Source organism: Cottoperca gobio, chromosome 17 (genome assembly GCF_900634415.1).
Source record: "Cottoperca gobio chromosome 17, fCotGob3.1, whole genome shotgun sequence".
Classification (NCBI taxonomy): Eukaryota; Metazoa; Chordata; class Actinopteri; order Perciformes; family Bovichtidae; genus Cottoperca; species Cottoperca gobio.
Window position 1 is genome coordinate 24,681,089 of NC_041371.1, and position 25,289 is coordinate 24,706,377.

General features: G+C 45.3%; 1 protein-coding gene across 1 annotated transcript in view; it reads left to right on the top strand.

Moving 5' to 3' along the window:
• The window catches only part of LOC115022450 (sickle tail protein homolog), a 116,955-nt gene that overhangs the window by 78,994 nt on the left and 12,672 nt on the right, over positions 1–25,289 (top strand). The window contains exons 9-19 of the mRNA XM_029453426.1: positions 8,934–9,251; positions 9,472–9,576; positions 9,841–9,878; positions 10,014–10,183; positions 19,314–19,489; positions 21,307–21,443; positions 23,038–23,185; positions 23,282–23,321; positions 23,454–23,597; positions 23,703–23,825; positions 24,438–24,633. Of these exons, the coding sequence (XP_029309286.1) occupies positions 8,934–9,251; positions 9,472–9,576; positions 9,841–9,878; positions 10,014–10,183; positions 19,314–19,489; positions 21,307–21,443; positions 23,038–23,185; positions 23,282–23,321; positions 23,454–23,597; positions 23,703–23,825; positions 24,438–24,633 (1,595 nt within the window). The remainder of the gene's footprint in view (positions 1–8,933; positions 9,252–9,471; positions 9,577–9,840; positions 9,879–10,013; positions 10,184–19,313; positions 19,490–21,306; positions 21,444–23,037; positions 23,186–23,281; positions 23,322–23,453; positions 23,598–23,702; positions 23,826–24,437; positions 24,634–25,289) is intronic.

The following is a 25,289-nucleotide window of genomic DNA, read 5'->3' on the forward strand; positions in this document are numbered from 1 at the left end:
GGCTCCCAAAAGTTCACAAAAATCTTTCCAAAAACGAGAAACAAATTGAGGACCCCGATCGGAAACCACATCCCTCGGGAAACCATGGATCCGGAACACCTGAGAGAGAAGTACCTCCGCCGTCTCTTTCGCCAACGGAAGTTTGGGCAATGCAATGAAATGTGCCATTTTACTGAACCTGTCAACCATGGTTAGGATAGTGGATTGTCCCTCTGAAATGGGTAGTCCAGTGACGAAAAAAATAGGCGATTATCGGGACCCCCCTCAGGAATCTGAATGTCTATATTGGCCTTTCTTACCTTTTCCTCGATTCCCCAGGTTACCGCTCCCATAACACGAGAAGGTGGCAACATGAATGAAGGGAGTCTGGGAGTCGGGTTGGGATCAAAAAGGTGGGATAGTGTGTCCGCCTTAATGTTCTTAGACCCCGGCCGATAGGTTTGTGTGAACTTGAAGCGGGTGAAAAACAAAGCCCATCGGGCTTGCCGGGAATTCAGTCTCTTCGCCGACTGAATGTACTGCAAGTTCTTGTGGTCCCTAAGAACCATAAATGGCTGCTCTGATGCTTCCAGCCAGTGTCGCCACTCCTCGAGCGCCACCTTAATGGCAAGTAACTCCCTGTTGCCGACACCGTAATTTCTTTCTGCTGGTGACAGCTTCTTGGACAAAAATGCACATGGGTGCAATTTATTGTCCGAAACAGATCGTTGGGACAGAACTGCTCCCACCCCCACATCTGACGCGTCCACCTCCACCACATACTGTCTCTGGGGGTCTGGCAAGGTCAGGATGGGAGCGGAAACGAAGCTTGTCTTCAGTCGTTGAAATGCCTTCTCAGCCCCCTCATTCCAACAGAACTTGACAGAAAGCGAGGTCAAGGCGTGTAGAGGCGCTGCGACAGTCCTGTAATTCCTAATGAATCTTCGATAAAAGTTTGAAAACCCCAGGAACCTTTGCACCAGCTTCCGACTGGTGGGGGTAGGCCACTGAGTGACCGCACTGACCTTCGCCTCATCCATTCGAATGTTATCCTCAGCGATGATAAATCCCAGAAACTAAACAGTCTTGACGTGGAACTCACATTTCTCCGCCTTGACAAACAGCAGGTTGTCGAGAAGGCGTCGTAACACTTGACCGACGTGCTGTATGTGGGTCTCCTCATCTGGTGAAAAAAATGAGGATGTCATCCATATACACGAACACAAATCGATTAAGCATATCCCGGAGAACGTCATTAACCAGGGCCTGGAACACCGCTGGAACGTTGGTCAGTCCAAAATGCATTACGAGGTATTCGTAGTGTCCACTAGTATTGAATGCGGTCTTCCACTCATCCCCCTCCCTTATCCTCACCAAATGATACGCGTTGCGTAGGTCCAGTTTGGTGAATATCTTGGCCCCTTGTAACAGCTCAAATGCCGAAGAAATAAGTGGAAGGGGATACCGATTCTTCACAGTGATTTTGTTCAAACCTCGATAGTCAATACAGTAGGGACTTGTCCTTCTTCTCCACGAAAAAGAATCCCGCACCAGCGGGTGAAGACGAAGGATGAATAATCCCAGCTTTCAAGGCTCCCTCGATGTACTCCCTCATAGTCTCTCTCTGGCGCAGACATGGAATACAAATGACCCTTCGGAGGTGCAGCGCCTTAGGTCAACCGGGCAGTCATACTCTCGGTGAGGTGGCAGAACAGTGGCCCGGGTCTTACTGAAGACCTCTTTAAGCCCCAAGTAGCACGCCGGAACCTTGGCCATGTGAGGGTTGTGCTGGACTAGTCACGGATACCCCAGAATTATCAGGTGTGTGGGAGCTTCAAACACATGGAACTCAATCTGTCCCGAATGTCCATTAGCCATGACCAGTTGCGCAGGTTGAGTGATATGGGAAACTCGACACAGTACTCTGTCGTCCAGAGCCTTGGCTTCCAACACCTCGGGTAATGAGTGCAACTTAAAACCCAACCTCTTAACCATTCCCTCATCCATAAAACTCTCGTCTGCTCCGGAATCGATCAGCACGGGATGAATCATGGTCTCTGACGACGAGATGAGCGTGGCAGATGTCAGCGCTCGAAAAGTCTTCCTCCAGAAACTGCTCGGCTCACCAGTGTCCTCTTTACTGGTGAGCCTTGGCTTTTACTGGACATCTATTAACAAAATGTCCAAACTCAGCACAATAGATGCAGCGACCCTCTCTCATCCGGTGCTGTCTCTCCGCTTGAGACAGTCTGGTGCAGCCCAACTGCATCTCCTCGTCTGGTGAGGTTACTGTCGCCGAATAAGGTGGTCTCTGAATCCGAGAATACCCCGGACCTTGGGCAAAAGTATGACCGGAACCACCCCGTCCCTCGTATCTGTGAGCTGCGACTGTCAATAGTCCTCATTCCCGTTCTCTCTCCCGGAATCGGTTGTCGATTTGGATGCACTGGGCAATAAGAGAGTCCAGACCTGACCTTCCAATGGTGCTAGCTCATCCTTGATGCCCAAGCCTCCGCCCGTCCTGACAGGTAAGAAATCACATACGCCACCTTGGAACGCTCAGTTGAAAAATAATTCAAAATGTAAATAACATTGGGTTAAGAACGCTCTGCAATTCTCCAAATCTCCGGAGAAGCGTTCGGGTCTGGAGAGATGAATCATTGGCTGGGGAGTAGCCATGGTGACGGGAGGGATGACCGCCGCACCTTGACCGGTAGCGGCCTGGCCCCGCAGCGTGGACATCGCAGAACATAGTGACTGGACGCATTTCCCCAGCTTTTGGTCCACCTATGTCGCTCTGGAATGCCATCTGATTGTCTGTCAGAGACCTCACTCCGATGCACAGGGATGACAGCTGCTCATCCAGATAGTGGAGACGAATGTCTTGAGCACCGAGCACCGTCTTAACCTTCTCTGAGTCGGCTGAGTCCATGTCTTTGGCCAGTTCTGTAACGGTACGATCAAGAAAGAAGGGAGGTGGGACCCAATTGCACGACACAGAGGCAGATAAATGTTGAATGAAAATGGTTGTGGAGACTCTTGTCCACAGTCCGTTACAGGGATGACAGAGAGGAGGTGTAGTGTCACACACACAGCTTTATTCTCACACAGGTAAGCTTATATTACAGGCACCGCTGACAGGTCGCTCTCCTGTCCGTTGCTTCATGGCTGAAGAAGCGTCTCCGTCTCCTCTGGAACCCAGCCTACTGCAAGAGAACAGAACCAGGCCATCACCATGCATTTATTATGTGTCTGATTACCTGATTCCGTTCAGCTGTCTGGCCTCCAGCTGGGACACTCCTGTCTCTCCCCAGCAGCCGGCGCCCTAACCACACCCCACTGCCACACACCCACACCGCCCGACTCAGGCCGGGAGCCTGCTGGCCGCAAGCTAACTCCCCCCCGCTCTCCGCCGAGCTAGAGAGAAAATCAGCCACAACCATCCGGTTACCCGGCCTGTGGATCACCTTGAAGTTGAACGGTTGCAACGGCAGATACCAACGGGTGATCCAGGCGTTGGCATCCTTCATGCGGTGGAGCCACTGGAGCGGGGCATGGTCCGACCAGAGAGTGAAAGAGCACCCCAGGAGGTAATAACGCAGGGCGTCGACCGCCCACCGTATGGCGAGGCACTCTTTCTCCACCGTACTGTAGTTCACCTCCCGCTGAGCCAGCTTCCGGCTAATGTACAGTACGGGCCAGTCGACCCCCTCCACCTCCTGGGACAGAACGGCTCCCACCCCGCTCTTCGAGGCGTCGGTCTGCAAAACAAAAGGGAGAGCAAAGTTAGGAGAGAACAGTAGTGGCTCCCCATAGAGGGCTTTCTTTACCTTCTCAAATGCCCGCTGGCACGGCTCCGTCCACTGGACCGGATCTGAAACACCCTTTCGGGTCAGGTCGGTCAAGGGGCAGGTCAGCTCCGCGAACCCCGGAATGAACCGACGATAGTAGCCGGCCAGCCGCATAAACCTCCTGACCTCTTTTTTCGTCTTAGGTGCCGAGCAGGCGGAAATGGCGGTAGTCTTTTCCAGCTGAGGCCGCACCTGTCCACCACCCAAGTGGTACCCCAGATACCGTACCTCCCTCCGCCCAACCGGACACTTCTTCGGGTTGGCTGTGAGCCCCACGCTCCTCAGGGACTCGAGCACTGCCCCCACCTTCTGCATATGCTGCTCCCACATCTCGCTGTGTATAATCACGTCATCTAAGTAGGCAGCAGCATACGCCGAGTGAGGACGCAGAACCCGGTCCATGAGCCGCTGAAAGGTGGCTGGGGCCCCAAACAACCCGAACGGAAGAGTCACAAACTGGTATAAGCCATACGGAGTGGAGAAGGCCGTTTTCTCCCTAGACTCTGGAAACAGGGGAATCTGCCAGTAACCCTTGGTCAAATCCAGTGTCGTATAAAAACGAGCCGTGCCCAACCGGTCCAGGAGTTCGTCGACCCGGGGCATTGGGTACGCGTCGAATTTGGACACCTCATTAACCCTGCGATAGAACCAGAACCGAATTGACCCGTCGGACTTGTGGACCAGCACAACGGGACAACACCAAGCACTGCTGGACTCTTCTATTATTCCCATCTCCAACATGGCCTGAAGCTCCGCGTGAACAATTTTCCTCTTGTGTTCAGGCAGCCGATAGGGCCGTCATGCCCAGGGCAGGGGGGAGAACACATCGGCAAAAAGCCTTTGCAACGTGGCAACGTCCGCTCTCTGACCCAGTGAAAGCTGGCTGTCACAAAAAACCGGGGCTGATTTTACCGTTTTTAATACCTCCGGCCCCAGCTCATCTTTCTCCATCACCGTAGTAGCCAGAGAGACAGAGGCCACCTCTCTCCACTCTTTTAAGAGATTGAGGTGGTAAATTTGTGTCGCTCCCCCCCTGTCCGACCGCACCACCTCGTAATCGACGTCCCCCACCTGCCGGGTGACCACAAAGGGCCCTTGCCACTTGGCGAGTAATTTGGAGCTAGTGATAGGGAGCAATACAAGTACTTTATCTCCCGGTGCAAATTGCCTGAGCCTCGACCCCCTGTTATACAGCCGCTGCTGACGTTCCTGGGCCTGGAGTAAATTCTCATGTGATAACTGTCCCAGTGAATGGAGTTTCGCTCTCAGGTCCAGGACGTACTGTACTTCATTCTTACTTGTGCTAGGACCCTCCTCCCAGTTTTCTTTAACCAGGTCCAAAACACCCCGTGGCTTCCTGCCAAACAACAGCTCAAAGGGAGAAAATCCCGTGGAGGCCTGGGGAACCTCCCGCACTGCGAACAACAGAGGGTCTAACCACTTATCCCAATTGCGACTATCTTCGTGAACGAACTTACGAACCATATTTTTCAGCGTTTTGTTAAACTGCTCCACCAGCCCGTCTGTCTGCGGGTGGTACACACTAGTCCTAATGGAGCGGACGCCGAGTAGCCCGTACAGCTCGCGTAAAGTGCGTGACATAAAGGACGTGCCCTGGTCAGTCAAGATCTCTTTCGGGATCCCAACTCGGGAGATAACCTGGAACACACTCTTTGCCGAGATGTTACGCAGCGGCACTGTTTCCGGATATCGCGTTGCGTAATCCACTAGGACCAACACAAAGCGATATCCCTGGGGGCTCCGGTCTAATGGCCCAATGAGGTCCATACCAATTCTGTCGAACGGCACCTCAATTAATGGCAGTGGGCGCAACGGCACTCTTGGAGTTGCCGGCGGGTTAACCAGCTGACATTCACGACAGGACGCACACCACCGCTTCACGTCCGTGCGAATGCCAAACCAATAGAATTGGGCCATGATCCGGTTGAGTGACTTGTCGTACCCTAGATGACCGGACATGGAGTTATGATGAGCCGCCTGGAAAACCGTTTCCCGGCGGCTTTTCGGAACCAACAACTGGGTATTTAACTCTCCTGTCTGTGTGTCACGGCTCACACGGTACAGTCTGTCCCTAATCACCGAGAAGTGGGGGTGTGTCAGTGCGACGTTCGAGTGTAGTGGGGAACCATCCACACACACTACTTGCTCGAACGCGTGACGGAGGGTCTCATCTCGAGACTGCTCGAGGGAAAAGTCCTCCACCGGACGTAACGGTGGAAGCTCATCACAAGCCTCCTCCGGCCCCGCACTCCCCTCACCGGCGTTCGCCACCTCCGTCTCCCCATTGAACACCGCACACAACTCACATTTCCCTACCGCCCGTGAACGCACCCCCCCAGTCTTCCCCGCTATCTTGTCAAACCCCGGCCAATTTGTTCCCAGTATCAGGGGGTGCGTGAGGCGAGTACTAACTCAAGCCTTAACTCTATGCTTTTTCCCCTTAAATGAAATTACCAGGGTCACCACAGGGTACTCGTGAATATCCCCATGCACACACCTCACCTTCACCCACGACGCCTCCAGCAACGCCCCGGGCCGAACCAAGCGCTGGTGGACCATGGTCTGCGTACATCCCAAGTCCCACAGAGCTTGGTGAATACCCCCTGTATACATACCGGTACACAGTACATCCCTTCCGGACCGGGGGAGGAGTCTGGCGGTGCCACAATCCGGACCAACTGCCCCACCTCCATGACTGGACAGTCCCGCCGGGTGTGGCCGAGCTTGCCGCACCGCCAGCACCCCAGCATTTGAGGAGCCCTCTGCGGTGCCGGGCGACCAGACGCGTAGGCTGGGTCCTGTGGAGGAGAAAATAAAGAAAACTGGGGGCTAGGGAGCGACTGGGGTCCAGCTGTCCCAGGGTTGTAGGCAGGACCCACTGAGGATGGCATAGTGCCAGGGCCAGCAGCCCCCACGGCAGGCCGGAAACCTCCTCGGGGCTGGAATCGACGATTAATTGCTCCAGGGCCACCTGCCCGACGATATCCTCAACGGAGTTGACTCCCGGCTGGAGCCAGCGCCTAGCCGAGTCGAAGGCAAAGGGTCGGCCAGTGTCCTCAAAGGGCAGGCTCCGGAGCCGGCGGTGATGTCCCTCTGGTGTGCTGCCCAGCCGGTCCAGGATCGCCCTCCGGAGGTGTAGTGTGGTTGTAGTCGTATCTGGAGGCCGCGGGCAGGGTATGTGCGGCCCGCTGGGCTTCCCCGGACAGCAGGGGGAGCAGTCGTATCCCCCACTCTGCCTGCGGCCACCTGCACGCCTCTGCCGTGCCCACGAAAATGTCCAGGAAGGCCTCCGGGTCGTCCTCCGCCGTCATCTTCAGCACTGCGACCCGAGGGAGCTGGGCTGGCCCGCCTCCCGACTCACCCTCCGGGGCTGACGATGACCGGAGCATTCCCTGCAGGAGGTCTCGGTCTGCCTTCTGGTACGCCGCCAGGTCTACAAGCGTCTGGCTCTGCTGTTGCTGAAGGGCTGCGGTGCCCTCGTGCATGGCCGCCAGACGCTGGAGGATCAGCCCTAGCGGGCTCTGCGCAGCTACCTCCTCTGTCATGTCCCTGTTCAGGCGCCCCATTACAGGGATGACAGAGAGGAGGTGTAGTGTCACACACACAGCTTTATTCTCACACAGGTAAGCTTATATTACAGGCACCGCTGACAGGTCGCTCTCCTGTCCGTCGCTCTCCTGTCCGTCGCTCTGCTGTCCGCTGCTCTCCAGACTGCGCTGCTTCGTGGCTGAAGAAGCGTCTCCGTCTCCTCTGGAACCCAGCCTACTGCAAGAGAACAGAACCAGGCCATCACCATGCATTTATTATGTGACTGATTACCTGATTCCGTTCAGCTGTCTGGCCTCCAGCTGGGACACTCCTGTCTCTCCCCAGCAGCCGGCGCCCTAACCACACCCCACTGCCACAATGGTCTTTACTGAAAACTTTGCAGTTGCTATGGTACACACATTGACAGTTGAACATACAAAGTATCAAGGGGGTAATCCAGGAGCAGTCGGGTCACAGAAACAGGTTTGGTACACGGGCAGATACTCAGCGTAACAGCACAGCAGACAAGGATCAGGCAAGGGCAGAATCGAGTCACGGAAACAAGGTTGAGGAAGCCGGGGAATCAAACGCTTGGGAAACAGGAAGACGGGACTAATGCTGGAACTCTTGACATCGAAGTACGAAGATGAACTGGCAATGAGAGACAAATAAAACGGACTCTATATACACACCAAGAAGTGAGAGGGAACGAGACACAGGTGAGGACACTAACGAACAGATTGGGAACACCTGGGAGTAGGAAGTAGAAACAACAGAGAACAGATAATTAACTAAATAAAACAGGAAGTACAAACACAACACAAAACATCTAACGAACAGGCCGAGACCTAATAAGCATACAGTAACTATTCTGTTTATACTAGGTCAACAAGGTTGTTACGAATGCCTTTCGTTTTTCAGAGTTGGCCTAATAAACTCAAGAGGTTTAAATAAAGAACTTGGTCAATAATAATTACAACCATTATCTGGTTTCAAGATGCACACACAGCCAGCAGTTTCTCACACAACAGCAGGACAGAAAGGACTTACTTCTGTTGTTGAGGAGTTGAAGGTTTGTCACCTGCAGCCCTTAATCCAATAGCTCACTTTGGCTGCTCCTCACTGACAGGGTTACAACTGATCCATTGACAACAACATCAACATGGCCGCTCTAGTGTTGAGGATATTGCTGTCCAGTCTAAGTCGAAATATGTGATGTTGGAACCTATCAGCAATCGTTTAATGATGATTTAGCTTTTTATTAGCTTGTACATTTTAACAGTAACACTAGATTACATGCTGCATCATTTGTGTGAAGGAATGGCAGACTCCGCCACATTCTGAGCACTATACTTACTAGAGGTCATCACAGAATATACTCTCTTTAAGCGTAGAAGAAGAACTGAGTGGTGACATCTGCTGGAGGAGTGATTGATTGGATTATAATAATAGCATTTTTACAAGTTGGGGCCCATCACACTCTTCATGAAGAGTGTTCATGTAACTAGGTGTGTATGAATATATCCATTGCATCTGTTTTTTTCCACCATCCAGGCTGAAGAGCAGGAAGTATGGAGACAGCCAGCTTCCTCCACTGGGAACCAAAACCCCGCCCCCTTCCCCTCACAGAGTCAATGAAGTCAGGATGATTGACGGACAGATCATTGGGGGAATGGGTCTGGTGTCTCCAGAGAGGATGTCGCCGATTCGCCGGTCCTTGAGGCGGGAAAGTAACGGAGCCCCAGTGGAGATTGTAAACAGAAGCAGAGGAAGTGGCTCGTCGTCCTCTACCTCATCTGTTTTTTTGGACACCCCTCTTGGACAACCAGAGATCCTGTTCCAGGGTCAAATGACCGCCAGCAATGCTCAGAGGTGAGTTGAGAGCCAGAGTAATCCCCTTCAATACTTCAGAGTGTATTTATTAAAAGGTCCATTGATTCTTCCTGCAGGATATCTTTAGACCTAAAATATTCTAACACAGTGGTAAACACAGAAACATCAATCACACACTTAGCCTCAACCTGCCCAGCATGAGCTGCCACATTTTTAAATGTCATGTTATAGACACTGTATATATGTTTGTATTTTTCAGTGAGAGAATGAAAGCCATGGAAGAGCAGATAGCCAGTCTAGCAGGTCTGGTGCACAGTGCTCTGTCTATGGGAGCAGATATTTCAGGAGTGAAGGACACGGTCAGGTGTGTAACATCTGCCTTTATCCCTTTAACTCAACAGCTTCAAGACATCCAGTTCATTTATTTTCATCCATGATATATTTATCAACAATGCTAGCTAAACTGATTTATAAGCTTGAACCAGGAAATAATTCTTCCCATTAGAGTAGACTGGACATTTCTGGATATTTCAGGTAATAACGTGAAGTGAGTTGTGTATACTGTATAAACGCTGGCGAGACCAAGGATGGTTAGGTTTATTATGTATCTATCTGTGTGGTTTTTCAGTGAGAATGCTGAACGCAAACTCCACAACAACAGACCTGGTAAAATATATGTATTTATCTTCTTTTTTTTTTACACAATTTCAACAGATGGTGACATTACTTGCCACCAATAACATACTTATTGTACTCTGAACATGATGATAACCTTAAAAATAACTTTGGTTTGACCTTCAGGTGTGTCATCTGAGCCCCACTTCTCTGCTGCTGTGATTGACAGCATCAGCCCCGCCCCTCTGGCTCTTCAGGCCCCTCCCTCTGACAGCGTGCTGCAGCAGAGCTTGGTGTTAGCAAAGAGAAATGTGTGTGACCTGCGACTGCAACTCAACCAACTCAGACACTTACAGGTACTGACCTGTGTATGGCCTAATTATAATCATTGTAACATCAATAATCGTCATTATAATCATAATAATAATAATAATAGCTGAAATGGATGCAAAAGAAAGGAAAGGATTGTACTGTATACATTGTATATACAGGAATTGCAGTGATTTGAATACAGATTTGTTTTACACTTTAACTGACACACAGTAACAAATACAACAGTAACTTAGAAGAGAACTGATACAGTGTTGAGGCGGGGCCCTGTTCATTCCTTTGAAATTTGCTGAGTGGAGCAGGAACTGAGAGTTATAAAAGATTTTGCAGAGATATTCTGCATCCATTGGTCCCATGGAGTAAGCGTTTCCTTTAACCCCACCTCCCAGCCACTTGCTGTCCGGCTTGCTCACATGAACGGCAGTTCATTATAGCAGAGAAAATAACTCAAAGGACTTTTTACAACTTTTAGGACATAATGATCTAAACAGCTATTTTTGTAGTTTTTACTAGGAAGATTACCTAAAAACAATGACTAACTGCTGATTTACAGACATCTCTTTCCAGTGTAAGTATATAAGAAAAAGTATTTTAAGGCCCCATGGCATCACGTGACGGACCCGGAAGTTGTAATTCAACGGTTTGGCCACTATGGTAATTAGCTTTAAAGCCTGCCGCTCTTCCTGGGAGCTTGGTCTGTAGCTTCAGTCATGTGAGGTGTTTCTGATTGGAACACAATATGTTAGTTATGAGAGGTATTAAAATCTTTAAGAAGTGATTGTATCGTTTAAAGTGGGCACTGCTTTGTGAATGCAGCACGATAAGGAGCTGTAGCTCTGTTCAGCTACACCAGGGGTGGCCAACTCGCGGCTCTCGAGCCGCATGCGGCTCTTTGCCCAGTTTCATGCGGCTCTTCAGTTCATATCAAATTTTATTTGTGTGTGTGTATGTGTGCTGTCAGTATGAGAGCTTGACAGTGGGTCTAATTTTGATGGGGCCCAAGAGCCAATCACAAAAATGTCTGAGATGCAGTGAACCAATCACCTTCGAGGGGGGGAAAACCTATCGTTGAGTAAACTGACCATCTGAGTTTGATCCTAAAATTGCAGGGAAAAAATGCACAGCTAAGCGAAAATATGAAGACCAACATAGGACGTTTTCATATTCATATAAAAATGCTGCCTGACCTAGTGCAAAGTGTATTTGCGTTTGTTAACAAACTGAAACTGTTTAAGACGCATCTTCAAAAGGGAGAATTAGCGCATTTTCCCTCTCTGCTAAAAGCAAGCGGACAAGCCGAAATGCAACATTGGTTGAAACCCTGCACGAAAACTTTGCGACCCGGTTCCATGATCTACAGCTGAAAAGGTCACAGAATACGTTCCTCGTCGACCCTTTTAATGCTGAGACGGACTGTTTGAAAGCCCCGCTAGTCCATACCTGTCAACATTGGAATTTCAAAATAAGGGAATTTCTTTTGCCGGACTCCGCCCATGTCTTAACAGCTCTCAGCCACCAATGTAAACGTAAACACATAAGGGACATTCAGGAAATACATGTTTATTTAAAGTATGTATTACTTGTACAGACATGTTTATAAGATTTATGTAATTTATTTGATGAGTTATCATCAATTTATTTGATGATGGATGAGTTGTGTGGCTTTTCTTTTCCCCGACGAGGACTTCCTTTCGATGGCAGAGTCGGGAAACATGTCCGCTACACTGTGACTGAAATCATTGCAGAAGCTGAAGGCTACATTATTTTTTAGATCAAAACATTGACATCTTTCCCTCAGCTTTGTTCACTTGGTTTGCCTCCGACACAGTTCTTGTCACAAATGAAGTCATTGACAGTGTATGTTTTGTGCCTCTTGACGTGCTTGTGCTTGGACGATCGCTTATTCCGTCGTGTGCAATGCTAACATCTGAATGGCACACTTTACAAAAATCACGAGTTTGCCCAACTCTGCTTTTATTAAATAAGGGAAGGTCTCCTCTCATTTGTCAGGTACTTGCATAAAGTTTTAACTTGTTTGGCAGGTACAACTGCGTCTCCATCTTTCTCCCGTTCACTGTGACTCATCCATATGTTTTCGTCTTCTTCTGTGTTATTGTTCCTGTTTTCTTCTTCTGTGTGTTTACTGGCGGATAACATTTTTCAGCTAAAGTTAAACATAATACTGTCACCTGCTCTACCTAAGGCCACTTTACACTTTTTTTAATTAGGCCTATTTTAATTTAATTTAATTTTAAATATTTAAACGGGAGAAAATCGGGATAGAAGTAAAAATACGGGATAATCCTGGGAAAAACGGGAGGGTTGACAAGTATGCGCTAGTCACGGACGAGGCGGTGGCCCAGTTAGAGAAGATTGAACTTTCTGAGGAAGGCCGACTGAAACCTGTTCTGAGGGAAGGGACTCTTGAGTTCTGGAAAACTGTGCCAATGGAAAAAATATCCCAATGTCAAACAGGCTGCGCTCAAGCTACTATCAATGTTTGGGTCAACATACGTCTGTGAGTCGGTGTTATCTACCCTGAAACACGTGCAATCAAAGTATTGATCTGTTCTGATTGACACACATGTGAAATTATTGCTTCGAGTGACCACAACGGAATACAAGCCAGATTTGAGGAGGATTGTTCAAGGCAAGGAATGTTAGAAGTCCCACTAATTTAAAGAAGCGACATGCATAGGAAGATAAAAAAACGTTTTCACATTTTTGTTACTGAGAGTTTGTGTGTGAGAGTGCACACAATATTCATTGTTGATAATAACTGGCCTCTGAATACTGGTAGGAGAGGTTTAATTCAATTTCTCTCAATATTATGGTGTGTGACATTTACAATAAATCTGTCTGAGCAGAGCTATGTGTGTCTGTCTGTGTGGGGGTGTATGGGTCTTTGGGAGGGAGGGTCTTTGAGTGTGTGTGTGTGTGTGTGTGTGTGTGTGTGTGTGTGTGTAAAGTTTTAGATTTTAATTTTGTCTGTGTGAGACAGAGAGGTGAGGAAGAGAGTGAGGGAGCACAGAGAAAGGTTGAAAACAAAAGAGAGAAGGGGGGGTGCGCATCTGTGACTGTGTGTATGATGTGGCTCTTTGCAGTAATATAGTAACATTTTTGGCTCTTAACCTCTGACTGGTTGGCCACCCTTGATATCTACACCAACGTTAGATTGACGGTGAATTTAATCAATTAGACTTCAGCAACACTTTTTGTTTTTTACCAGCTAAAATCACGTTGCTCTGCCAGTTAGCTCACTGCGCTCATCACCAAAAATCACATTTGAATGCATGCATGTAACTGACCTCAAGTTAAAGATAGATAGATAGAGAGAGAGAGAGAGAGAGAGAGAGATTATTTTTTTGATTTTTCAAAAACACTTTATTTACATATTCTTAAAACAATAAACAGTTTACTAATAAAGTGTAACGAAAAATCATATTATCATATCAAAAATATATTTATAAATAACAATTCTATAAATATATAAAAATTATCCAATAAAACACTGCAAATATAGATAATATTTTTAAAACACCAACATTCTTTAAAAGTGTTGAGATCCCCGGTATGTTTGTAAAACCTAAAATCGAGCCAGAATCTTGCCCTGATGTTACAGAGCCACACTGTCTTGGCCTCCTGCCCCTCTCTGTTCTCAACTCTGTTTTTCCTGCTAATGTATATGGCCATTTTAGCCTCTCCCGGGAGGAAATTTAGGAGCTGCCACTTTTCTTTGTTGTCTTTATTGTAGGCAACTCCCATGATAAAAACATTGTCGGTAAAAACTACGGTAAAAAGACTAAAAACAGCAGGATTAATGACAGAGATAAAAGCGTTACAAGCGACGGCACCATGTAAAATGTAAAATCCTCCACTGGAGGGGAGGTTTGTAAAAAACCCACCACTGTGGGCCTGGTCCACTTCCTCCACCCAGTGGAGGGTCTGCTGCACAGGCCTTTCTTGTGGATGCTTTTCTCACAGTTCGTATATAGAGTCTTTTTGTCAGCTCTGTGCAGCGTCAGTCCTGCCGGGTTAGTGACCTTGTTAGTGAGCAGCCACTTCCACTTGAAAAGCTTTCCCTGAATCTTTTCTGTGACGTTCTCCCAGTTCTTCTGGACAATAATTTATTTTCCTAAAAACACACCAAGATATTTCTGGCCGTCAGTTCTCCAGGTGGGGCTCTGGGGAAGAACTGGGAGACCGCTACGCCTATATCTACTATATCTGTTAAAATGTCCGCATCTCTCTGGCTTGTAATAAAAACAATAATATCGTCTGCGTATGCGGATAAAACAAATCTGCTATTAAAACCAGGTAAAACCAGACCTTGTAGGCTGGAGTGTATTTTGCAGAGGAGAGGTTCCAGGGAGAGCGCATAGAGCATTCCCGACAGAGCACAGCCCTACCGGACCCCTCTATACACTCTAAAAGGAGCACACAGACTACCATTGAACTTCAGCACACTCTCAACTTCACTGTACAACACCTTGATCTTGTCTATGAAACCAGCGCTGAACTCAAACTTCTCCATTACTTTCCAGAGGAAGTTGTGCTCAACGCGGTCAAATGCCTTTTCCTGGTCTAGAGAAATCAGACCAGTATCAAAGCCCAATGAGCTGGAGACCTCAAAAACATCTCGAATTAGGTAGACATTGTCTACCATAGCCCCCCCCCCCCAGCCTGGTGGCCAGAGCCTTGGACATAAGCTTGTAATCCACACACAGCAAAGACACAGATCTTTAAGATATGATGGAGCCTGACCATTAATTGCTTTGTAAGTCAGGAGAAGTATTTTACCGGGAGCCAGTGCAGAGCAGCTAATACAGAAGTAATATGATCCCGTTTCCTTGTTCTTGTCAATACACGTGCCGCTGCATTTTGGATCAACTGAAGAGTCTTAATCTACTTTTTGGGACAACCTGATAACAATGAGTTGCAGTAATCCAGCCTTGAAGTAACAAATGCATGGACTAGTTTTTCTGCATCATTTTGAGACAGGATGTGTCTTATTTTTGCAATTTTACGTAGATGAAAGAAGGCAGTCCTTGATATTTGCTTTATGTGGGAGTTAAAAGACAGATCCTGATCAAAGATGACGCCAAGATTCCTTACAGTGGTGCTGGAGGCCAAATTAATGCCATCCAGAGCGTCTATGTCATTAGAAAATGCGTTTCGGAGGCGTTTAGGGCCAAGTATAATAACTTCAGCTTTGTCTGTGTTTAACATCAAAAAGTTGCTAGACATCCAAGTTTTTATGTCCTTAAGACATGCTTGAAGTTTAGCCAATTGATTGGTTTCGTCTGGTTTAATTGATAGATATAATTGGGTATCATCCGCATAACAATGAAATTTTATAGAATGGTTCCTTATAATATTGCCCAAAGGAAGCATATATAAGGTGAATAGAATCGGTCCAAGTACAGAACCCTGCGGGACTCCAAGACTGACTTTGGCTGTCATGGAGGATTTATCGTTAACAATTACAGATTGAGATCGCTCAGATAAATAGGACTTGAACCAGCTTAGTGCGGTTCCTTTTATGCCAACACAATGTTCCAGTCTCTGAACAGAACAGAGACAAGTCCTTTGTCTGATGCCAATAGAAGGTCATTGGTAACTTTCACCAGTGCCTTCTCTGTGCTATGATGAACTCTAAATTCAGATTGAAAAACCTCAAATAAACTATGATTGTGTAAAAAATCACATAACTGTTTTGCAACTGCTTTCTCAAGGATCTTAGCGAGAAAGGGAAGGTTAGATATCGGCCTATAGTTGGCTAAAATCTCTGGATCAAGACTAGGCTTTTTAAGAAGTGGTTTTATTACAGCTACTTTAAAGGATTGTGGTACGTAGCCAGATAATAGGGACAGGTTGATCATATTTAATAATGAGGTGTTAATTAAGGGTAAAACTTCTTTAAACAGTTTAGTTGGAATCGGGTCTAAAAGACAGGTTGATGGCTTAGACGATGAGATTGTTGAAGTTAGTTGGTTAAGGTTGATTGGAGTAAAACAGTCTAGATATATTTCAGGAGTTACTAATGTTTTTGAAATTCCGGAGGTTGAAGTTAAGTCATTACCAATTGAGGGCAGGAGGAGATTAATTTTGTCTCTAATAATTATAATGTTATCGTTAAAGAAGCTCATGAAGTCATCACTACTGAGAGATATAGGAATAGAAGGCTCTGTAGAGCTGTGGCTCTCTGTCAGCCTGGCTACAGTGCTGAAAAGAAACCTGGTGTTGTTCTTATTTTCTTCTATTAAGGAAGAGTAATAAGCTGCTCTGGCATTACGGAGAACCTTCTTATACGTTTTTAAGATGATCTAACCAGACTAAACGAGATTCTTCCAATTTAGTGGAACGCCATTTACTTTCAAGATTTCTCGACTTTTGTTTTAGTTTGCGGATTTGTAAATTAAGTCATGGAGCTTTCTTTTTCTGTTTTATGATCTTCTTTTTTAGAGGAGCGACAGAGTCTAGTGTTATTCGCAGTGAGGCTGCAGCGCTATCAACATGATGATTAATTTGGGAGGGACTAAACTTAGCATTGCAGTCCTCCATTATATTGATATAGATATAGTGCTGGTGGAATCACTTCCTTAAATTTAGTCACAGCACTTTCAGATAGACATCCAGCGTAGGATATTTTGCCTACTGGCTTGTAGTCCAGTAACAGGACTTCAAAAGTTATTAAAAAATGGTCTGATAAAAGAGGATTATGTGGACACACTGATAAACTTTCAATTTCAACACGATATCCCAGAACAAGGTCCAGAGTGTGGTTTAAACAGTGAGTTGGTTCATGTCTGAACCCAATTGAATCTAATATTGAGATAAATGCATTATTAAGGTTGAGCTGGATCCCCGCGCTTCGGACAGGCTCTCGCGGTGTGTCAATCCTCCCCGCAACCAAAACATTCCATAACCGATGAAGTGGCAAATATCACGTATTCATAATCATCCACTTTAATATGGAAGCGGAGGTTGAGCTCCGCATCTCGGTTAAGTATCATATACAGCTGTCTTCGGTGAGACACTACGTGCTTCAGCAACTGAGATTTACATCCAGACAGAATCTTTTTTACCGGGGAAACAACTTTCCTGTGTCTGGATAGTTCTCTGCTGAGAAACTCATCAGTTATGAACGGAGGGACATTTGATATTACAACTTTGGTTGCGGGCAGAGTGAGTGGTATCACCTGCACAAACTCTCCACTCACCGTAATACCTGTCTCGATGACGCCGTGCACCCGCTCCACCTGGTCCAGGAAGATGACAACTGCCCCGTTCATCCGTGCCAGAGACTCCTCACCGCTACACGGGAAGCCGGCTGATATTTTGATGCTGTGCTTCCTCGTGAGCTTGGTTTAGTCTCCATTTGCCATGACTTCAGACACCGGCCGGCAGAACACCAGCAGGAGAAAAACACCCAAAAGCACCCCGACTATCCACCAAAACGCACCAAGAAGTAAACTAAATCAAACTGTCACCAATGAACTAAGTTAAATCAAACCCATTATTAAATAAATAAACAAAAAGAAAGTATCGAAATAGCACCCGCTCAGCGTCTCACTCACACAACCAAACTCCCAGCATGCACCGAGAGAGAGAGAGAGAGATAGAGAGAGATAGATAGATAGATACTTTATTCATCCCGAGGGAAATGTATGCATCCAGTACCTTAAAAGACATTATACATTATATAATTATTTAACATTACACATCCCCCCCCCCTCCCTCCATTAAAAATTAAGTAAAAATAAAATTAGAAATAAGCAATAAAGGCTGTACATTATAAATACAAAAGTAAAAATACAATAATTTTACAACACTGCAACATTGACCACTGTTGTATGTTGTGTGTGTATGAAATGTTTGAATTGTTGGAATCCCCCGGCCATCACTGAGAGGAGTTGTACAGTCTTATGGCCAGGGGGACAAAAAAGTAAGTCATCAAAAATATTGTGATGTACAGATACAGCCACCTAGAATGTCCCTTCCCTCCCTGATGGTACCTTGGCAGGTCCGTGAGGGATCCCTGCTGCGACATCGTCAGGTCCTTGGCTGAAAAGAAAATCCCTGTGCACCCTTTGGTGCATTATGTGGAAATCAGTTGTAATGGTTTATCTATCCACCAGGTGGAGCAGTGATGGAAGCTGACGGTTTACTGCAGCTGAAATAATGCGTTTTCATCATGTTTGACATGAGGATATGTGCTTCCAACACAGAGCATAATTTTAATGATTATTATCATATCATGATCATATCATAATAACCAGGTCATGACAATATTATGCTGATGCTTTTTTCTAAAACACCGATACAGATTGTTGTTTTTATGCTTTAAATAGCGATACAACTGAAGGAGACATGGCTCTAGTTCCTGTCTGATAATACCTTGTTTTGTCGCTGAAAGCTCTAATAATGAATTCTCAATTCTAATTGGTCAATCACATCACTGTTATTCATAGCAGCTGCTATGAATAACAGACCGTTGCTGTGAATGCAGTTCTGATCTCACACCAAGCAGACTATTATTATTTTTGCGGAAGCAATAAACTTTATTTTAAAATCAGTACAATCATTTTAAATTTGATATTTTTTGTAAAAGTATTGATTTATTTAGTAAGTGGCCGTGTTATTCGCGTTGGGATACTGCTCACCCAGTCAGGGTTCATTTTGCTATAACGACCCACTCACTGTACATTATACCTTACATTGTCATTCTTATTGTTCAACCTTGCACACTTCTAGTGGAATATTCATAACACACACTCATCAGGAAGAGTACACCCTCAGTGATGATATAGGAGTCCCAGTGCAGAGTTCCAGAGTCCTTGTTGAGAGAAAACCCTGCGCTGTCTGACTCTACCCCACCATCACTACAGACCTGAAGGCTGCAATGCTCATTCCATTTTACAATATAGAAATGACCCATGAGGCAAACAATGCTACGTTTCTGCTGAGAGAAAGTCATATAGTCAAAAATGCATCATCCTCTCTGGAGCATTAATGTGTTCAGCAAATATTGTGAAATATCTTGGACCAAAGTGTTTGGAGGGACAGAACAAACAGCACCTTCCATCAGGCCTCACCACCAGGTAAGCAAAAAAGTTCTGTTGTTGAATTCCTGAGTTGTTCCATGTGTTCCAGCTGTCAAACCAGGAGAGCGTGAGTTCAATGCTGTGGATGGCAGGTGAGGAGCTGGTGGTGCTGATGTATGATCGGTTGGCTCACTGTGAGGAGGCAGCGTACAGACAGAGAGCTGAGATAGAGGAGGAGAGGATCCACTACCTGGCAACAGAGGAGAGGATACTCACACAGCTCCAGTAAGGGTTTGAGTTTATAGACTGTAACTTTTAAGAGTGGCCATTCTCTCACAAATATAAAGATGATTTCATTAGCAATAAAACACACCCTTCAGAACATTGAGAGGTTTTGCTGCTACAGTCTTGGTCTGCTACGACCACTAGCTCGTGTGAATTATCCTTGTTAGAGAAACAACTGACCAATCAGAGCCTTGTAGGGAGGATTAAAAATGTGTTATTCCCAATATGTCTATCACCACTGTTTGGTTAGAACAAAAAAATGGCTCTTCTTTCATGATGGTGGCTAATGTTGACAACCTCTAGATAGATGTTGCTTTGTTACTGCCATTACTCGGTCTCTAGGATTGTATTGCAGGACAGATGATTCATCCAATTTTTCTGATTATTTGGATAATATTGTGAATTGCAATCATTTTGGCCAAGATAATCCTGACATGAAATGTTCATATTCCCCATGCCTAGTGGACACTAACTGATGAGATTTTATTTAGTGTTATTCTGTTTCTCAATACTTCCTAACTTCCTTGCCCTGTGTGTGGCTCTCAGCCCCACACTGTGTGTGGCTCTCAGCCCCACACTGCTCCTGATCCCTGTCCTACAACGGATTCCGTTCACACTCCCTCTCATCTCACCTCTCCCACACTTCTAACCAACCTTCTGTCACTGGTATCCATCATGGATAAACACTTAAGCCTTCAGTCATTCACATGCAAACAGTTCAATATACAGCACACAACAAGCTGAGCAGAGAAGCGCTAGATCAAGGTTATCCTAACACAACATGTGGACTTTCCATTAGTACCCATGATTTCTAAAGAGATGATTTAGCCTTTTTAACATTTACACACTCGCTCTGACATCATGTCCCATATGATGTCACTGCAGCTGAAGTCAAATCATTGGTGACATGTAAGACATAGCATGGCAACATCTTTAGGCAGAGAGAAAATGTGAAGAAACATATTGTTAAAAATAGAGCCGGGGGATGGGAAGTGATTTGATCAGGTATGACATGGGTTTCCAGAAACATCAGAACTCATTTTCATGTTAGCATGCTACACACTGACTTCATAGCACAGATGACTCTGTGCAAACAGAAGCCTGGCATTTATTAAGCATCATGAGTAGGAATCTCAGAATGATACAATTATCTCTCTACACACCAATCTATATTACATACATCATTAACGAAATACCAACACACCACATCAAGAAAGCATTAGCTTCACTAACACACTTTTCTTCAAGAAAATAATCTGTTTCAACTCAAGTTATTTTGTATTGCTTAGCAACCTAGCTTATATATATTCTGAACTGAAAGAAGAGCCATTTTTTTGTTCTAACCAAACAGTGGTGATCGACATATTGGGAATAACACATTTTTAATCCTCCCTACAAGGCTCCGATTGGTCAGTTGTTTCTCTAACAAGGAAAACAGCAATCAGTGAGCACCTGGCCGTTTCCCGTACTACAGTACCACTCTATGCAAAATAGTTGAATAGCTCTGGTCTTTGATGTCGGCCAGTCTGACCATCGACTTTCTTCCAAACCTTGGGCATTCACATTTAATGGGGCTTTGACTTTATTGAAGCCATAACATTTAAAATGTTCATGGCAGCTTTTGAACTCATGATGTGTACACTGTAGGATTGCTACCGTAAACGTGTGTAAATACTCACTTTGAATCCCAAGAAGTGGACACAGCACTAGTTATCTTAATTTGAGGACCACCAACTCTCAAATGTACTCTCTGCTGCCATCTTGTGTCTACAGTAGCTCTCACGCAGTTAATGCTACATGTCCTTTTCCCATCTCAGTGAACTGGAGGACTATGTGGACCTTTTGCAACGTAACTCCACTTCCAGTCCCGAGCAGCTGTCAGTCACTCTAAGAGACGTGGAGGATGGAGCAGTCAACCTGCGGAGGGTTGGAGAAGCTCTGGCCATCCTTAAAAGTTGGTGGATTTGGGTTGAATGAAACAGTGTCTGTCTATTGGCTGATTATAACATGTAATAAGATGCTTTGGATCAATACTTTGTATGTAAATGGAATCATCACGTAGGTCATGCTACTAAGGATTATTAGAAAAGGGTGAAGTCAGAGGAGGGAGGTATGAAAGTGATGTTATTCATCATGTGACCTTTGCTTCATTTAAGGTTATTGTTATTCTACAAATCAAGAGGCAGCTGATTTTGTCCATCTTTGATACAATATTTATTTTCTTTTTTCTTTTGAGTCTGAAACTAATAATTCCTACACATTGGGAATTTAAATGGCCAATTGATCCAAACTACGAGAGCAGTTTTCAACAGTGTTCACAGAGACTATTTCTTCAATAGTTCCACTAAAAACTATTGAAATTAAGTCTGTAGATTGTCCAGGCTTTGTAACCAGACTTTTTTTTAAATGCTGTGAGCCCCATAAACATATGATCTATTTTGTATGCATGCAGTTCTGTAATTACTGTTTCACTTTGACATGACGTCTGCACTGTTTACCAGGATGGATCATGATGATGCTGTAAAATCAATAGTATTTTGACACACTCATGAAATACTGAGAAATTAGACATTTTGTAAATTGTTGAGCATTAATTAAAAATGTCTCGTCTAATGGATCAGTATTTGGTATTTTGAAGCCCAAGAACATATACAAACATTTGCACTCCAACTATGAGAGCTGTCCTTCAGCACCCTGCTGTGCTCTGTTAAAACAGTAGAGTTCCCAAGACGCAGCTTTGCAAACTAGTAAAAGCAGCACAAACAAAACCCAACAACTAGCAGTTTCAGTCACTGGCCTATACATTGAAGTGTCAGTGACCACAAACATTGTGGGTTCAAAATAATTGTATTCCGTTGAGAATTCTCACGTGTATCTTGCCTTTAAAATATATTTTTTTGGTTTTTAAATACATTATATAGACATTATAAGAGTTGGAGGAAATGTGTGAAACAGATTGCAAATGTTGAGCTTTTGATGTCAGACAGATCTAATCTAAATTGGATCAAAACTATTTACTTCGAAAAAGACGATCCAACTAACCCTGCATTGTTTTATGGTACGTGTAAGAGTGTGTAAGAACTGCCTTTAAAATAACGTTCATGTCAACATGATAGGCAATTTCACATTCATTTAATATGTCATTCAGTCAGTCAAAAATAAATGAATACAAATAAATAAATAAATAAAACTAAATGAATAAATATTTTTAAAAAAGACTGTATTTAAGTGAAAATGTGAATTGTGTGAATAATTAGCCAAACTTAACAAGAAATAATACATTTCCTGACTTTAAAATGACAGTACTCCAACTTCCTGTTTCCTCAGACCATTTCACTTCAAAATGATAGCATGTCCCCTCAGAGGTCAGGGCACCCATTTGGTCCAGATTGAAACATTTTAACTGCCATTTGTTGGGTTGCCATAACATTTGCTACAGAGACTTTAATGATCCTCTCACTTTTTCTCTAGCTCCACCAGTAGGTCAAAGTATTATTACAAAGTTTACACAGGGTGAAGATCATCTCTTCCCTTTGGTTGTCTTCCAGGTGAGTTTCCAGAGCTGCGGGTGAAGTTGCGCTCAGCGCTGAGGCTGGAGGTGGAGGCTGTGCGTTTCATGAAGGAGGAGCCTCATAAGATGGACTCCATGCTGAAGAGGGTCAAAGCCCTGACTGAAGCCCTCAGTGGTCTCCGCAGGTGCTCATTACCTTCACTCAGAAGTTAAACAGCTATGTTTAGCGGGAAAAGAATCCTGATGCATTTGGCCGTCTTTGTCCTCCCTGTTATCAACAGGTGCGTGTCAGAGTCAACCACCCCAGCCACATCAGCCCAGGTGGAGCCTCGAAAGGTCCTGGAAACAGACCAGGGACCTCTGAAGACCCAGAGCCCCCAGAGCTCCCCCAAACCCCAGCCTCGATCCTCAGTCAGACCTCCTCTGCCCCCCCCCTCTCTCTCTGGGAGTCAGGCTGAGGTCAGCCTGGTGGGCTCAGCCTCCCCCATCATGGCCAGCAGAATGAACACAGCAGCCACAGTGATCCAGCCCTCCCACCACCAGCCCAGCCCCCCACTGACACCCACCCATGGACGAGACTCGCCCACTGTGGCCAAGGTACGGAACAGATGATTGATTATAAAACTAGGAAATGTAAGCCTGTGTATATAAAGCGTTTCTTTGTTAAGTGTAGAACGTGAGGAATGTTGTTGTGTTGTGAAGGTGAGTCCTCGCAGTAGAGAGGGCAGCCCTGCCCTGCACAAGAGGCCGGGCCCTCTGCAGTCACCAACACAGGAGAGCCACACAGACCAGACCCCCATGATACACACACAGAGACATACTGAGGTCAGTGTTAAATATTCATGTTCAACTCTTTTATTATTCTAATGTTTTGGCCATGTAAAGGCTGATCATCGAGTTTGACCTCAAGAAATGACTAAAACTTTCAAATTTAATCAACTTTCAATACTAAGTCTCAGGAATCACACTCGGCACATTTATAAGGCCCATAGTCTTTTTAAGGAAAATATGGTTTCAATTATTTCCATCCAAATGTCTAAGCACCCAAAAGCCCATTTTTCTTTTATTGATTTGTATATGTTTCAAAATATATTTTTTAATGATCACATAACAAACAGCCTTTCTCTGAGAGAAAGTTGAAATGTTTAAAACCAATTGCCACATCATAACTCTCTGTGTGTTTTGGGTAGTTATGTGTTGAGGAACATTGGAGTTACTGCTGAAAGTGACTAAAAACTGAAATCACTGCTTATTGTAGGGATGACAGTTTTTACTGATCTATAGGTGGGGTTTCTCCTACAGTTTCAGGACTATTCATAGCTTGAAACAAACCCCCACCTATCATCAAACTGTGTGACTGTGTGTGTCCTCCTCAGACTACACAGAGACAAACTCCAGAGGGCAGTCTGAGTGGTGAAACCGGCAGTATGTAACCAGTCCAGCACCAGCAGAGCCAGCAGGCCTCCACCCCCCAACACCAACACAGACTTTGATCAGGTCCTCGAGGAAGCCCAGGCCAGTCTGATGGAGTCCATTCCTGATCTGAATGTGTCAGTTTCCACAGAGGGTCGCTCTGAATCTGCCTCAGGACAGATAACTTCCAGTGAGCAGGACACAGCTCTGACCCTGCAAGGTTGACCTGTTCAATCCTCTTCACTGAAAACACATTGAGCCTCATGCAACATTTGCTTACTCTTATCCTAAATCTCTCCCCTCTTTTCTCTGGAAGCTTTGCTCGTACAGGTGTTCCTAGTCAGATTCAAGAAGATTTCTTCCTGACAAATACTAAACTGTACAAGTTTTCATGCCAAAAATGCCAATAAAATCATAAAATCTCGACAAAAAACAGATAATAGTTGAACATCTAAGTAAATGATAGGCTAAACAGTGCTGAGGTGCCCTTGAGCAAGGCACCGGACCCCCACACTGCTCCCTGTGTAGTAGCTGCCCACTGCTCCTAATACTAGAGAAGGTGATGACAGCCCTGTGAATCTCTAAAATGTCAACTTTCCATGAGCTAAGAAAAACAACAGCCCTATTTTCGGCTTTGTGACCAACAATCCTTTGAAAGTGGTTTGTTTATCCTCGGAAGTAAGAGAATTTTCTCAACTCATGAAGGTTATCTGAACAATTCAAAATTACCATATTTGTAGTTATATGGTTTGTACGGCGCAGCAACGACATGAGATACTAAAGTTCTATAAGTGAATAATATATGGAAAGTATGAACACTGTGCTACATGAGAGATAAAATATAAAACCTAGTTTATTCATCAAGTGTCTGTTCAT